Source organism: Pan paniscus, chromosome 1 (assembly GCF_029289425.2).
Source record: "Pan paniscus chromosome 1, NHGRI_mPanPan1-v2.0_pri, whole genome shotgun sequence".
Lineage (NCBI taxonomy): Eukaryota > Metazoa > Chordata > Mammalia > Primates > Hominidae > Pan > Pan paniscus.
Genome location: NC_073249.2, coordinates 86,467,255 through 86,484,019, shown reverse-complemented (window position 1 = coordinate 86,484,019; position 16,765 = coordinate 86,467,255). Strand labels below are relative to the sequence as shown.

The window sequence follows — 16,765 nt, the reverse complement described above, 5'->3', positions numbered from 1 at the left end:
TAATGGGATTGCTGGGTCAAATGGTATTTATGCCTCTAGGTCTTTAAGAAGTCACCACACTGTTTTCTACCATGGTTGAACTAATTTACACTCCCAAGAACAATGTAAAAGCATTTGTTTTTCTCCACAACCTCACCAGCATCTGTTGTTTTTTGGCTTTTTAGTAATAGCCATCCTGACTGGTGTGAGATGGTATCTCAATGTGCTTTTGATTGGCATTTCTCTAATGATCAGTGGTGTTGAGCTTTTCTTCATATGTTTGTCGGCTGCATGTATGTCTTCTTTTGAGATGTTTTTGTTCATATCCTTTGCCCACTTTTTAATGGGGTTTTTTGGTTTTCTGGTAAATTTGTTTAAGTTCCTTATGGATGCTGGATATTAGACCTTTGTCAAATGGATAGATTGCAAAAATTTTCTCCTATTCTGTAGGTTGTCTGTTTACTCTGTTGATAGTTTCCTTTGCTGTGCAGAAGCTCTTTAGTTTAATTAGATCCCATTTGTCAATTTTTGCTTTGTTGTAATTGCTTTTGGTGTCTTCATCAAGAAATCTTTGCCACTGTCTATGCCTGAATGGTATTGCCTGGGTTGTCTTCTATGGTTTTTATAGTTTGGAGTTTTACATTTAAGTCTTTAATCCATCTCAAGTTGAGTTTTGTATGTGGTGTAAGCAAGGTGTATTTGTTCATTTTCACACTGCTATAAAGAACTACCTAAGACTGGGTATTTATAAATAAAAGAGGCTTAATTGACTCACAGTTCCACATGACTGGGAAGTCCTCAGGAAACTTACAATCATTCCAGAAGGTGAAGGAGAAGCAAGGCACATCAGACATGGTGGCAGGAGAAAGAGCGAGGGGAGGAAGTGCCACACTTTTAAACTATCAGATCTTGTGAGAACTCACTATCATGATAACAGCAAAGGGGAAACTGTCCCCATGATCTAGTAACCTCCCACCAGGTCCCTTCCTTGACACTTAGGGATTAAAATTTGAATTACAATTCGAGATGAGATTTGGGTGGGGACACAGAGACAAACCATATCATTCTGCCCCTGGCCCCTCCCAAATCTCATGTCCTTTTCACATTTCAAAACACAATTATGCCTTCCCAACAGTCTGCCAAAGTCTTAACTCATTCCAGCATTAACCCAAAAGTCTAAGTCCAAAGTCTCATCAGAGATAAGGGAAGTCCCTTCCAACTACGAGCCTGTAAAATCAAAAACAAATTAGTGACTTCCAAGATACAATGGAGGTACAGACATTGGGTAAATGTTTCTGTTCCAAATAGGTAAAACTGGCCAAAACAAAGGGGCCACAGGCACTTTGTTTTCAAGTCTGAAACCTGGCAGGTTTGGCAAGCTCCAAAATAATCTCCTTTGGCTCCATGTCTCACATCCAGGGCACAGTGATACAAGGAGTGGTCTCCCAAGGCCTTGGGCAGCTCTGCCTCTGTGGCTTTGTAGGGTATAGCCCCCACAGCTGCTTTCATGGGCTGGCATTGAGTGCCTGTGGCTTTTTCAGGTGTACGGGGCAAGATGTCAGTGGATCTACCATTCTGGGGGCTGGAGGATGGTGGCCTTCTTTTCACAGATCCACTAGGCAGTGCCCCAGTGGGGACTCTGTGTGGGGACTCCAACCCCCCATTTCCTTTCTGCATTGCCCTAGTAGAGGTTCTCCATGAGGGCTGCCCCTGCAGCAGACTTCTGTCAGGACATCCAGGTGTTTCCATACATCCTTTGAAATCTAGGCAGAGGCTCCCAAAGCTCAGCTCTTGTCTTCTGTGTACCCACAGGCCCAACACCACATGGGAGCTGCCAAAGTTTGGTGCTTATGCCGTCTGAAACATGGCCCAAGCTGTACCTTGGTCCATTTTAGTCATGACTGGAGCTGGAGCAGCCGGGATGCAGGGCACCAAGTCCTGAGACTGCACAGAGCAGCAGGGCTCTGGGCCTGGCCCACGAAACCATTTTTCTCTCTTAGACTTCTGGGTCTGTGATGGGAGGGGCTTCCATGAAGATCTCTGACATGCCCCGGAGACATTTTCCCATTTGTCTTGGCTATTAACATTTGGCTCCTGATTACTTATGCAAATTTCTGTAATAGGCTTGAATTTCTCCCCAGAAAATGGGGTTTTCTTTTCTATTGCATAGTCAGGCTGCAAATTTTCCAAACCTTTATGCTCTCTGTTTCCTTTTTAAACATAAGTTCTAATTTCAAACCATCTCTTTGTGAGCACATGTAACTGCACACTTTCAGAAAAAAACGGGTCACCTCTTGAATGCTTTGCTGCTTAGAAATTTCTTCCTCCAGATACCCTAAATCATCTCTTTCAAGTTCAAAGTTCCACAGATCTCTAGGGCAGGGGCAAAACACTGCCAGACTCTTTGCTAAAGCATAGCAAGAGTCACCTTTGCTCCAGCTCCCAATAAGTTCCTAATCTTTATCTGAGACCACCTCAGCCTGGACTTTACTGTCCACATCACTATTAGCATTTTGGTCAAAGTGATTCAACAAGTCTTTAGGAAGTTCCAAACTTTGCCACATTGTCCTATTTTCTTCTGAGCCCTCCAAACTCCGCCAATCTCTGCATTTTATCTAGTTCCAAAGTCACTTCCACATTCTCGGGTATCTTTATAGGAGCACCCCAGTCTACCAGTACCAATTAACTGTATTAGTCTGTTCTCACACTGCTAATAAAATAAATCTTTATTAGCAGTGGAGGTATTCAAACTGAAAAAGATGCTTTAAGGCAAACATTTAGAAACCTTCTTGACTGGCTGCCCTCCAAACTAAAAAACTAGGTTATAATTTATTCTAACTATTAACCTTTTCCTTTTGTTTTCATAAAAATGGCCTAGGTCATGGGATAATCCACCAACTCAGTTTCTTGATTGTGAAACTTCTTGGGAAAGTTTATACCCTTAAAATAATTATTTGATGTTATGACTATTATATTCCTCATTTAACAAGGTGGCTGATTTTAACCTTGGCCATCTGATTCCAGAGAAGCTGACATTAACCACTACACAATATTGGTTCCCAGATGAGCACATGCAAATTGTTCTCTCTCCCTACGGTCTTCCTCTCCCTTTCCAAGATTCTTTATACTTTTTCTACCATCTGTTTATCCCCACACCCAATGCCAAGTACTTGAATCCATCCTGAAGTGGAATCTTCAAAGGCATCAAGGTTTTGAGCAAATATCCTGGCTTCAGTTTGTTGGGTGACATCAGATTGATATTGTGAATCTTCAAGTGAGGCTTTGAAGCCTTAATTTCTTCAAAACATGGTATTTATAAGACCAAAATCCCTTACTCTTGCTAATACTGACTGCCTGTTATTATGCTAAGTATCAATCTTTTTTTTTCAATCAACTCTCTGTTTTCACAGAAATGGGCAGAGTACAAAGGAGTGAGAGGAAAAAAAAATTTATCCTGCTACAATATCTGATGACAAGTTCTTAGGTTGGCATCTTAGCCTTATGATGCTTTAAAAAGTCCAATCTGATATTTCTTATTAAAGTTCCAGTGAAGACAACTTAAAAAGAGCCTTTATGGTTAATCACTACTCTTGCTACACTTATGTAAATAATCAGGACATGATGACAGTAGACTTATTTTGTAAACTATTCTTACTGCAACTATCTTTGGCAGAAGTAGGGGTGGCTGTAGAGAGAAAAATTATGTTCCAATAGAAAACTACAGTACACCTGTTATTAGACTCTACTCCTGTTTATTGTCTTTGAGGTTTTGCTATCTACCTGTAAAGTTTAACTGACCCTGAATTCTTCTAATATTTGGCTAAGACATTGCAAACCTCTTAAAACTAACATTTCAAATTTTCTTCCACCTTTCTGACATGGAATCACTAAAAATAAAGACTGCCCCTTTACTAAAGCCCTGTGAGCTAAAACTGGACTACTTGATATAAACTGCAGATAAATCATAACAGCTCATGTATGGACAACCTTCATGCTTGTTGCTGTGGGCCACTCAGCCATCACTGGAGGTATTCAAACTACAAAAGATGCTTTAAGGCAAACATTTAGAAACCTTCTTGACTGCATTCCAAACTAAAAAACTAGGTTATAGTTTATTCTAACTATTAACCTTTTCCTTTTGTTTTCATTAAAAAGCCCTAGGTCATGGGATAATCTACCCACACAGTTTCTGGATTGTGAAACTTCTTGGGAAAGTTTTAAACAGGAATATGGCAGTGCTCAAGGTACACTACCCCAAAATATGACTGTAGAAGAACAGAATATGCCACCCTAAATCTTTGACATATTATTTTGAATGAGTTATTTTGAGAAACACCAGACACAGGATTGGCCCTAAAAAGTTACTTTTTTAGAGAGAGAAATTTACATCTGTAAAAGGAATCTTTATTTGCAAGAGTCTTTCTCCCTGCATCAGGAAGAAAAGGACACTAAATCACTAATGACTCTTAAACAAAATGGAAAAGGTATTGACTTAAATTTGCATAATCATCCTTATCTGTTGCAGATGGTGACTATCTGGGGCCGGTGTCAGATGGGTGGTTAAAATAATTTACCAAGACAGTTGGAGGTAAAGAAAGGCAGATTTATTAGAGAAGGTAGGAAAATGCATCCTAAGAAAGCCACGGGCAAATCAGCAAGAGAAGAGCTGACTACAAAGAGACAAAGACTTGTTAGTGATTTTATAGCATGGTGCTTGTGCTGTGTGCTGAAGAGGGCTTTGTGCAATACAGATAATGCGTCAAGGTTTCAGTGAGCTAACTTGCATTTTTTGATCAGTAAAGAGTCCGGTGATTGCTGGACACACGAAGATTGTGAGTTATTTGTGTAGGAGAGCTATGTTTTCTGGACCATGAAGAAAGGTAGACTTATACCTTATCTGCTTTTTCTTTTTGCTTTCCCTTGGTCCCACCAGCCTGACTCCCTTTCCCTAATTAGGATTCCCCATTACCTTTGTTTAAGATACTTTTCCTAGCCATCTCCTCTTAGCTGGGTCTTTCCCTACATCCTTCTTTCTTGTTTCAAAAAACAATGGCATTTATCCTAAAGTTTAAACTTTCTTTGAGATTTGCTCCACAGTTGTACTCATTTCTCTGTATCTTCTCCCATGTAACATGTAACATGAAGTATACATTTTAATAAACTTCTGCTTGTTAACCTGTCTTTTGTTACAAGGAATTTCAGTTAAGAACTACAGAATAGAGAGAAAATTAGTTTTTCTTCTCTACAAGAACAAGAAACAAAATGAAATATATTCCCAATAGTTTCACAAAACAATTAAATCATAACTAAATTTATAATAAACAAATTATTTTTGAAGACATTCGTAACAATAAAGGTAATGTATTGTTTTATCTTTTTAAATTTTTTGAGCTGGGAATTGTTGACTGCCAAGTCATTAGGGAATATCTCCAAGACTGCTTTTGTTTGAAAACTGTTGACTTGTTTCTCTGAAAGAAAAGTACAGCCACTATTGTTTACTATTGATAGGTTTGTAGGACTTTTCATTCTTTAATTTCCTTGTTTGATATAACAAATATTTATTTGAACACTAACAATACACAAGGCAAAATGCAAGGGATGGAGGGAAAACAGGACATATAAATATGAAATATGTATTTTATATATATATGTGCATATCACTTCATTTGGAGTGATAGAGAAGACATATGCATGTATACAAATAAAGATAACTAATCATATAAAACAACAAGTAAAATTCCAAATTACCCTTGTAATTGTGTAGGGGAGAGAAAATTTTCTATCCTCTGAAGGTTCAATAATTAATCTATGAAATAAACTGACAGTAGACAGTTTAGTAGGAGAAAAGCTATTTTAATTACACAGAGGAGTCCCACAAAGTAGAGGACTTGAAGAGGGGCCAGATGATAGAAGTTTTTATAGCATCCTGAGCTAAAGAAAGGAGTAGGGGTTGGTGGTTTATAGGGGGTGGTGTCTATACAAGTTGCAGGGGAGTAAGAGGAGGGAATGCATGGAGAACAAAGGTTGTCTTGTTATACAGATAACATCTCTCAGGTAATAAAAGTTGTCTCCAAGGATCTCATCAGAAGAAGAGGTAATGGATAGTTTGTGACAAAGTCTTTCTGGAGTGTGGTGTCTCCTGTGAGTTAATCTTCCTTCACTGATGAGATTCCCAGGGAGGATACCTATGACAATTGTGTTTCTTTTTGGAGGCTCTATCTTCAGCCACTTAAGGGAGTTCAGAGAGAGCCCTTTCTTGTATTTGCTGTTTCCCAAGTGCCCTCATGTTTGAAATAATTAGCATACCAAAATGCTACATTTTGAGGTTTACTGAGTCTCAACAACTGCTACTATGCAGGTTAAGCAGATAATTACCTTGAAGATGCTGGAAATAAAATAAAATCCATGCTTGCCTTTAGAGAACAATCAAATTTCTGTGATAGAAGCACATACATGAGAGGATGGCCATTTGTGTTTCTCACAGCCCTGCCTCTTAAATTCAAACACTGTTTCATGGGAATTGTTAAGCCAGTAGTATGTTGGGGGTAGGCACTGCAGAGATGAGAAAAGGAGCTGAATAGTATAGACATGTGAAACATGCAATTTAAGTATGCAGTGCAGTTTTACAACCTTATAAGAACAAATTATACTATTATACAGGAGGAGTAAATTTGAGCAACAGTTCAGTGTTTAAAATGTTAGTCTTCTGTCCTTTATTGGTGTATTTTATATATTGGGAGGAAAAGGCTGTAGAGAAGCCAGTTGAGGAATGACAATCTAAGTGCCTATCTTGTACTTGCTTGTCTTTTCCAAATTTGGAGGGCTTCAGCCATACCACAAAAGAGCAACAATGAAAAACTCAGGGAGTCCATTGAAGACAAATGGAGGTAGTCTTTGGCAAGGACTTTTGGTTTTGCCTTCGTTCTGCCACCATAAGCTAAGTATATTGTGAAGGTCCCTTAATGTCTGAATCTGAGCTGCCTCATTTGTGAAATGAAGATAATAATGTCAACACAGGGTTATTATTGTAATAAACAATTGAGAAACAAGTGAAAATGCTTTGAAAAGCTGGAAACACATTATATGTGAACGTGCTGCTGCTTTGTGTTGATGACAACTCGAAAACAAACACTGGGATATTTTCTCATGGAGGGAAACTATCTTTGGGTCATGGAGATAAAACATTCTGAGAAATAATAGTTTAAATTCTCTGTTTTCTAGTAGCCAGTACCACAGTTTCTGAGGAAAAAAATCATTTCGATCAAGTAGATATTATTCTTTCCTGACTGAAAGACAAGAATATACAGTTTTCTTTCACCAATGGTGCCCCCAGTGTTTTGTCACAATTTTTCTCTCCAATTATTCTGAGAATATTTTGGAAAGGTAGCAGAAATTAACCTTTCTAAAATGACTCGTGTGTTTTCTTTTAAAAAGGAGTACACATTACTACAGGGTATTAGGTCCTACGTTCAACTTTATAGCTTTCAATGCTTGCTTCATCTATCATTTACATTTATCATTAACTTTCATGTTTCCCAAGGTAAACAGTGAAATTATCTCTTTTCTAGAGAGGCAGAAAGATGAGCAGAAAAGAGGGGCTCACTCTGATATATCACTCCTGAAGTGTGAATGATGTTAGTGAATCCCATGATGGTCTAAGGCTTAGAGAAAAGATGAGATAGAGGGCAGTGGTCTTGTGATTCTCACCTCAGTCTCACTGGGACAGAAGAGTGTCCTCTTGCAGGTGGAGGTCACCAAAACAAATGAGAGCTAAGTTCTAAAGCAGCCTAATCTTCTCATTGTTCCCAGACATTGAGCCCAAGATGTTTCTGTTCTGAATATGATTGATCGTATTTCTATCCTCTGTGATTTAGCTTCCATCACTTTCTCCATCTTACTTTAAATTCAAAATATCTTTCAGTGCTCAAGTACTAACCAGGTTATCAAGTCCTAAACCAAATCATTTGATAAAAACGTGTGATATGCCTGACCATTTTGTTCTTCTTTCATGTTGCAGCCTTAATTTTCTAGCGGCTCTTTTAAGACTGAAGGTACTCCAATAGTTAACAAGTGATAGCTGTAATTGGCCTCAAGAGGATTCATGAGTCTCATGGGAGATTCTGCTTGGCAAAGGGGAAGGTCACCTTCATCTAATCTGAAATAAATTTGAGAGTCTCACAAACATGAATCCAGAATATTAATAAAAACAAAGAAAGAAGCACTGCCAAAAATGTTACCCAAGCAAATCTCTCAAGGGCTAGTCTTCTGGGACTGATAAAATCACGTACATTTGCGTAAAGCCTGTAGGAATCCTAGTGTGTTACAGCTGTGCACTTACCAAGTGTATTGACTCTGAATACAAAGTGAGAATAAATCTAAGATACAGCTCACGTTGTGTTGTGCATAGGAATAAGTTTGAAAGCAGGCTACAGGCTTGGTATGGGAAGACAAGGGAATGAGTAGTTCTTCAGCTGCAAATCTATTTTAGATACTCAGCAATGAGGTTGAGGAGAAAATATATGAATAAAGGCGGGTACTGGTGATAATTCATTTTTGAAAGAAAAATGCCAAAATAGGGAGGCATTATCTATAAACACATAATTTCAGCAATGGTGGTTATTTCAGCCTTTGACAGGGCACAGGACACTTTGGATAACTGTTCCTCTAGGTGCTATCTCAGAGAACAAATTTATCATCAATCATTGTGGCCTATTTTAATGGACAAAGACACAACCTGAGATAGAGGAAAAAATCAGAATTCTAGAGGAAAAAAATCAGAAACGGGCAATTATCCAGAATGAGTCTTTTTTTTTTTTTTGAGACAGGGTCTCACTCAGTCACTGAGGCTAGAGTGCAGTGGCACCATCTTAGCTCACTGCAGCCCAGGCCTCTTGGGTTCAAGTGGTCATCCCACTTCAGCTTCCTGAGTATCTGGAACTACGGGTGTGTGCCACCACACCCAGTTAAGTTTTGTATTTTTTGCAGTGATAGGATTTTACCATGTTGTCCAGGCTGGTCTCAAATTCCTGAGCTCAACCGATCCTCCCGCCTTGGCCTCCAAAAGTGCTGGGATTAAAGGCGTGAGACACCACACCAGGCCCAGAATGAGTCTTTATAAAGAAAAAAAATGAGCCTATTACTGCTCAATTCTCCCCTTCACTCTGGCTTTCACAGGCCATAAGACCCCGTGCTTTGTTATTCCTTTAAGTACACAGGATCCGTGAGACTCCCTGGTTCACCTGCTGAGCTAAATTCTATACTATTTGGTCAGGGTGTAAATAATTAAATAGAAATTCTTGCTTTCACTTCATAATTATCAAAAGATACCCCAGCTTTTCCCAGGGTTCCTGGTTTAACCATGTGATATTTCAATTAGGAAGAAAATCTAACTTTCTCTAGTATTGAAGAAATCAATTTAAAGTGAGTATTTGGACCAAATTTTCCAAATATTGGCTCTTAATTTTTCCTGTTTTTTTTTTTCAGTTCAGATAGATATGCTGTTTTTTATTTTAAGAAAAAGATTTTTTTCATAAAAAGAAAAATATTTTGAAAAACATTTTTTTAAATCTCTTGGGAGCATCTTCACCTGCTACAATAAAATAAGATACTCTGAAGACTAGAGAAGAATAAGTAATAAGTAAACAATAACTCATGTGGCAATTAGTCTTTAGTGAGCTCCCAATATGTGCCAGGTATACAGTGGTACTTATAACTTCCAAGCATAATGAGAGCATTTGTAGTCTTTTGTATATGCAAGGAAACTGAGTTTCAGATAGGAAATAACTTAAGATCATACAGAAGGAGAATGTGGATTTGAACCCAGAATCTTTTCATACCTAAGCTTGTGATTTTCCCACTTACCTATATTTCCTTTTCACCTAATATGTTTCTTAAGCTATGTGTTAAAAACAACACTAATAGCCCAAGTTTTTCTTGGAAGTGATTTGTTTGGGATGATTCTTTACACTCTCCCTTGTCGCTACTGGTATGCATTGTCACCCTGGATCAGAAACCTTCAAGCATCAAATCAAATTCTTTTGCTTATTCAGATTTCTAGCCTTCTTCCCTCCTACCTCTGGCTCCCTTGGTATGGTCCTGCCTTCCCTTTCTAATATTTTCTGCTTTAATTTCCCTTTACCCAATCAAACCACAGTCAAACCAAATGACTAGCTGTCCTCTCTTCCTCTGTGCTTTCCCATCTCCATGCTTTTACTCAAGCCATTCACTCTACCAGAAATGACCTTACCCCTTCCTCACACCAAATTCAGAAGCCTTGATCCTGCCATCTTTCTCAGCCCAGCTTAAGTTCTTCTCTTGCTTTTGTGGCTGGAAGTAATTTCTCCCTCCTGCAAACCTTTATAGCACTCTCTTAGTATATTTCTCATGAACTCATCACTTTTTACTTTGTAATATCATTATTAATATTTGACTCTCATTTGCCCCTCTAGACTGAGTGAAGGATCTATGACTGATTCACCATTTTGTCTTCCACAGAGCCTAGCTTCTATATTGAAGCTAACATAGATGTAAGAATGCTAGATTTTGAAAGAACACATAGTTAAATTTTAATTTCAAATGGAGAACAAATAATTTTTAAGTATATTTGGATATTTTTACATATTCAAATATTATATGAAACATACTTACATTAAAAAATCTTCATTCTTTATGTAAAATTCAAATTTAACTAAGTGTCCCATATTTTATCTAGCAATCCTCCCAACAAACCCTTATCAAGTAGTTTTTAAATAAGTGAATTGCATCTCAGTGGTTCAAATCTGCAACTACGGTGTCATTAGCACTGGCTGAAGTAACTTCAAATAGTAGTAAATTAAGATAGCTTTGAAAAGAATCATAGTGGTAATTTAGTCCAATCTTCTAGCTTGTGGATTATTTTTTTAAAAAGAGATCTCTCAGAGACTTGCTCCAAATCACACAACTAACACTCAATTACACACCTCTTTAAAATTGGAACTTAAAAATACAAAGTAGAATCATCAAAACATCAGAGAGCTATAAGGATGAAGAGAGCTTCTGTATACTTAAACTGTACTTCTGTATTTGCTCACTCACTCATTTGAGACTGGCATTAGCAGCTCTATCAGTCCTTGTTTTTCTGGTATACAATCAGGGGTTCCCAAACCCCCAGCTGCAGACAGGTACCGGTCTGTGGCCTGTTAGGAACCAGGCCACACAGCACGAAGTGAGTGGTGGTGAGTGAGCATTACCACCTGCCTGAGCTCCATCTCCCATGAGATCAGCCGCACATTTGATTCTCAAAGGAGTGCGAACCCTATTGCAAACTGCTCATGCGAGGGATCTAGGTTGCACACTACTTATGAGAATCTAATTAATGCCTGATGATCTGAGGTGGAACAGTTTCATCCCAAAACCAATCCCCCCACATATCCAACGCCCTTGACATCCAACTCCTGTTCCCCTAACCCATCCCATGGAAAAACTGTCTTCCAAAAATGAGTCCCTGGTGCCAAAAAGGTTGGAAACCCTCTGGTCTACATGTCTCTCTATACATTTGTACACATTGTTTCAAATTGTAAAGTCTTAAGAGTCAGTGACTGTCCTATCTGGTCAGGGATTAATCTTGCCTGGTTAATGAAATGTGATTATAAAAGGACCCCCAAGATATATTCATAGAACCAGGGAAGACATAAGTAAAATGATCTAGGTCAGAATTTTTATTTCCTGCACTTCTGGCAGCAATTTTCTTCCCTAAATCGCTGGTACTTCTCCTTAGGATACTCAGGGGCTCCTGCCTGTCAGGCTTCTTTCCTTGCAAGGCCTTCTCTCTCTGGCACTTCTTCCTTTCATCAGAACTTTCCTGTCCTGCTCTTATCTGCTCACCAGGTGGGAAAACAGCTCGAGAAACTAATCTGAGCAAAGATGTTAAAGGCTGACATGGATTTAATAGGTTTAATATGCATGTCCTCCAAGAAGCAGGTCAAATGTCATACTTTCTGTGAAGATTACTCATTTCCAAGGAGGCTAAGTGCTTCCTCCTGCGAGCTACCACCATACTTCTATCAACCTTCTGGTAAAGTACTTCTCTGGCTGAAGTTTAATTCGCTGTATATTAATATGCACATACAATGTCTCTCTTCATATTTATACTGCCAGCACCTACTATAGCATCTACTTCATAATAGGCAATCAATATATATTTGTTAAATAAGTGTTTTGTTAACTTGATTTAAACAGGTGATCCCTAGATGTTTAATAGTCAATACAATGATTCTTCAATGATTACCAGGGCCACACATTGGGAATAATCAGTAAAGAAGTTTTTAAGGTCTTGGTCTAACAAGTAGTCTTCAATTGTGTGCAGCATTTCAGTAATAGCATTATTATTGGTTCAAGAGTGTTTATAAGACAGAGCGTTATAAAACTTGAACTACTTGGTTTCTTCTACTTATTGTCTCCAACCATGCTATCTTAAACTTTTCTCTCTCATTTTCTTTAATGCCATCCTGGCCAGAACATGTAACTTTCTGGTTACTTATAATAATTAAAATAGAGATTTGTCTAGTTTAAAACAGAAGGGGAGAAGGTAAAGTATGGCACGCTTTTTCACTCCTTCCTTCCCTCTTTCTAGGTCTGTTTCTCTGAAGTTAGGGGCAGGAAGGAGGAACAGAAAAATCATAGGTCATCTTACAAAACCATCCATATACTGGATTGAGATGTAAGGCTTTTCTGGAATGATCCTGGTCTGGAATTTTGGAATGGCTGTGTGCTGTCCTGGTGGCTTCTGTTGGTTTGGTGGTCTCTGTAAGGACAGAGTGCTCACTTTCAGAAGTGTCTAGTCATCCTAAAGCTACTAGCTCTCCATCCTTGCTGCAATCTTTTTTTCCATGTGGGGGTTCCCTCTCTTTGCCCTGTGGCTGTACGAGCTGCTCTAGAGATTCCGCACCCCACCCCAACCACTGTATCTTTTCACACAGAGCTTCAGAAACTATTGGTTCTCTTTCAAGTAGTCATTACTTTGGTGGCTTGCAGCCCTACACACTACACTAGTAAGCTTTCTGCCTGCAGAACATCTAAATGATTAATAAGTACTTTCCCCCATGTTTGCAAACACACTCCTCCCCCAAATTCCTTGACAAGCTCTCCTAAGGATTCTCTCTTCATGCTCCACTGTACTCCAATGGGAGCTCTACAGTGGGCCTGCAGGTTCTACAGATCAGAAAGGAACAAGAAGAAAGACTCTCCCTTTTGTTGGCATCTCTATCTACTATGATTCTCTTGTAGCACATTCCCCTCACTTGACTATCCTCTTAGCCAACTGTTCTTAAGTAGGGTCACTAGTCCTCAGCTGGTCAGCTTGGAGAACTGCTACAAAACTGTGCTCCAGGGTGCACCTTCTGCTGCTGGTATATAGCTACCTTCAGATCTGCTATGGAGTCTATAACACAGATTTTTAAAAGTTGGCTATACATCTGTTTCTTATTTTTTTTAATCTTTTTTATGACTATACATCTTAAACAGTTTCACCATTAGAAAACTATCATGTTATCTGAAAACTTGGGGCTTGGGCACATTTTAATCATTTCTACACTGCTATTCCGTTATTCTCATTTCAATTTTATCTTGTATATTCACTACATGCACAGCTTTAGAACTCACAAACACTGTCAGTCCTGGGTAAATGAGGATAATCCTCTATGTGCTGTTGACTGAAACCTTACCTTCCTCTGTGAGAGACCCGAAGTGTCACCAATTCAGTTAACTTTCTCCTTTTTCCCTCTGAAGATATCCAGACAGTGCTTTTTAAGCGCTCTGTTTCTAAGAAAAATAAAATGAATCACATGTACTCAGCATGTTGCACTCAAAGAGCATTGGTAATATAAAAATAAGTAATTAGTACTCAGTTTTCAAAGGAGGTAAAAATCCAGGAATTGCATTTTGTTCTGAGGCAAGCTGGTATATTTGTCCTGGTTTGAGCCATCAGGCTATTTATATAGATCCTGCCCAGGAAGGCCTCTGGCTCATGATGCTGTGAGCCATGGTTTATGGGTTGAATTGTGTCCTCCAAAAGAGATATGTTGAAATCCCAATCCCGAATAATTCAGAATGTGACCTTATTTGTAAATAGGGTCTATTTGTAAAGGAAATCAAGTTAAACTGAGGTCATTAGGTTGGGTCTTACTCTAATATAATATGACCAATGTCCTTATTAAAAAAAGGAAATTTGGACACAAAAATACACACAAGAATGCCATGTGAAGATAAAGGATATTGGGGTGATAAATCTACAAGCCAAGGAATGCCAAAGATTGCCAACAAACCACCAGAAGCCAGGGAGAGGCATGAAACCGATTCATCCTCACAGCCCTCAGAAGGCATCAACCTTGCTGATATCTTGATGTAGTACTTCTAGGCTCCAGGACTGTGAGACAATGAATTTCTGTTGTTTAAGCTACCTAGTTGGTGATACTTGTTATGGCAGCCCTAGCAAACTGATGCATTATACCTTAATTCTAATCTCCTAATTTCTGAATTATATATATTCTGAATATATAAAAAGGGCTCCCCTCCCACTTGGGAACAACTCCTATAAGAGGTGAGGGCTGAAACAGAGGGAAGACCTACTGAGATTCTGATATGGGATAAGGTTCCTCAAAGCATGGTTTTCCTGCCCTTAGATCTCTAGCTGCTATCTCTCTCTACCACATCCCTCTTCTAAGTCAAAGAGATGACAATGTCAAGTAAAAATTGATTCTAGTAGATCCTCTATTTATTTTCTTCTCTGAAATGAAATAATTTTCTTCCACATAAATCTAGGGGTCTACATTGCCAAGTGGTAAAATAGTTGGAGAACTTAACAATGTCTTCTCAATTTTATGTGTGACATGAAATTGAGAATTTTTTTTTAACAGAAAGGAAATATCAAATCATGTAGAAAAAGTCCCTCATTTTACTAAGCAGGAATCAATACCCAAAAGATTTCTAGTCCATTAATCCTTCCACTGGGTCCCATGCCGGTTAAGGATGGGAGACAGAGAAGCGTGCGGATTAGGAAAGTACTGTACTTCTGCAACTTAATGGCAAGTGAGATAACTTTGGCTTTAAGAGTAATTAAAAAAAGGAGCTTTAGTAACACATGATTGGTTCAGTGATGAGATCTGTGGCCAAAAGCAATGTCTAGTACATGAATCAGAAATTCTTGATACTACTCATCACCGAAGTACAACGGAATTTCAAAGGAAAGAAAAGAAGTAAATTAATATTTATTGACCACCTTCATTGTAACACTACTTTATATCCATTATCTCATTTAAACTTCACCACAGCAGCCTTACTAGTAACCATATTTTATAGAAGAATAAACTGAGACTTAAAGATGTTTAGAAACCTTATCCAGAAAACAATGAGCAGTAACTGGCAGAAATGAGATAGAAACTTACATCTGTATCAGCCTGCTAGGATAGCAGTTGTTCTTAACTCCATGAACAATCTGCATCCTAATCACTTGCAGAACTACTTTAAAGTGTGAGTTTAAAGTTCCTAAACCCAGAGATCCTGATTCAGTTGGTCTGTGGGTGGGGTCCAAAAATTTGAGTTTCAAACAAGTTCAGCATCACATTTAATTTTTACACAAGTCAGCAGTGTGCTACATTTAAAAAAGTTATTCTTTGAAAATGATTCTCAAGTGAATCTTAATCTTTTACATATTAGTTCAGATTAGTCACTATACCATAGAAACTGTGCCATTCTAAAATGAAATGAAAATAACCCCTCCCCATTTCAGTGTTTACCAGCATATTGTGTGACACAATAAGTAATAAGTTCCAACTATGAGATCATTTGAATAAGTACAAGGAAAAGTTAGACATTGACACAGGATGGACAATGTTGTACTTTGACAAATAGAAACATTTAAAAATTATCATCTATTATAATCATCTAGAAAAAGAGATAACTTGACACAAAAAATATAGGAAAGGCATAATATTAAACTGTTTTATAAGCCAAATAAATTTAGTTTTATAAAAAACTTACTTCACTGTCCTTATTTTTCTCATTTAAATTAACAAAACTTCATCAGGAACCAAAACAGGTCAATGGATTGAGCCATGCCAATAGTTCACTGTCATGAGAATAAAAAGTCCAAAGAAGACTCAGTCTTTGACTTTAAAGGTATTGCAATTTAATTGAGATAATCAAATTTACCTGCATGAAATGACTCAAAACCAATATAAAATAGTATATAATTATGTACAGGCATACCTCAGAGATATTGCAGGTTCAGTTCCACACCACTGCAATAAAGTGAGTTTCACAATAAAGGGAATGACACAAATTTTTTGGTTTCTCAGTGCATATAAAGAGTTATGTTTACACTATAGTCTGTTAAATGTGCAATAATATTATGTCTAAAAATACACAAATCCTAAGTTAAAAATACTTTATTGCTAAAAAATGCTAATGCTCATATGAGTCTTTAGTGAGTCATCATCTTTTTGCTTATAGAGGGTCTTGCCTTGGTATTGATGACTACTGACTGATCAGGGTGGTGACTGATAGGCCGGGTACAGTGGCTCATGCCTGTAATCCCAGCACTTTGGGAGGCTGAGGCAGGAGGATCACTTGAGCTGGGGAGATAGAGGTTACAGTGAGCTATGGTAGTGCCACTGCACTCCCACTTGGGTGACAGAAAAAAAAGCGGGGGTGGTGGTTGCTGAAGGTTTAGGTGGCTGCAGCAATTTCTTAAAATAAGACAACAAATGAAGTTGGCCACATCAGTTGACTTTTCCTTTCATGAAAGATTTCT

At 38.2% G+C, this 16,765-nt stretch overlaps 1 protein-coding gene across 1 annotated transcript in view; it reads right to left on the bottom strand.

The window, feature by feature from the left end:
- Positions 1–16,765, bottom strand: part of RGS5 (regulator of G protein signaling 5) — a 181,607-nt gene that overhangs the window by 152,020 nt on the left and 12,822 nt on the right. The window contains exon 2 of the mRNA XM_063598699.1: positions 13,680–13,776. Coding sequence (XP_063454769.1) covers positions 13,680–13,776 — 97 coding nt within the window. The remainder of the gene's footprint in view (positions 1–13,679; positions 13,777–16,765) is intronic.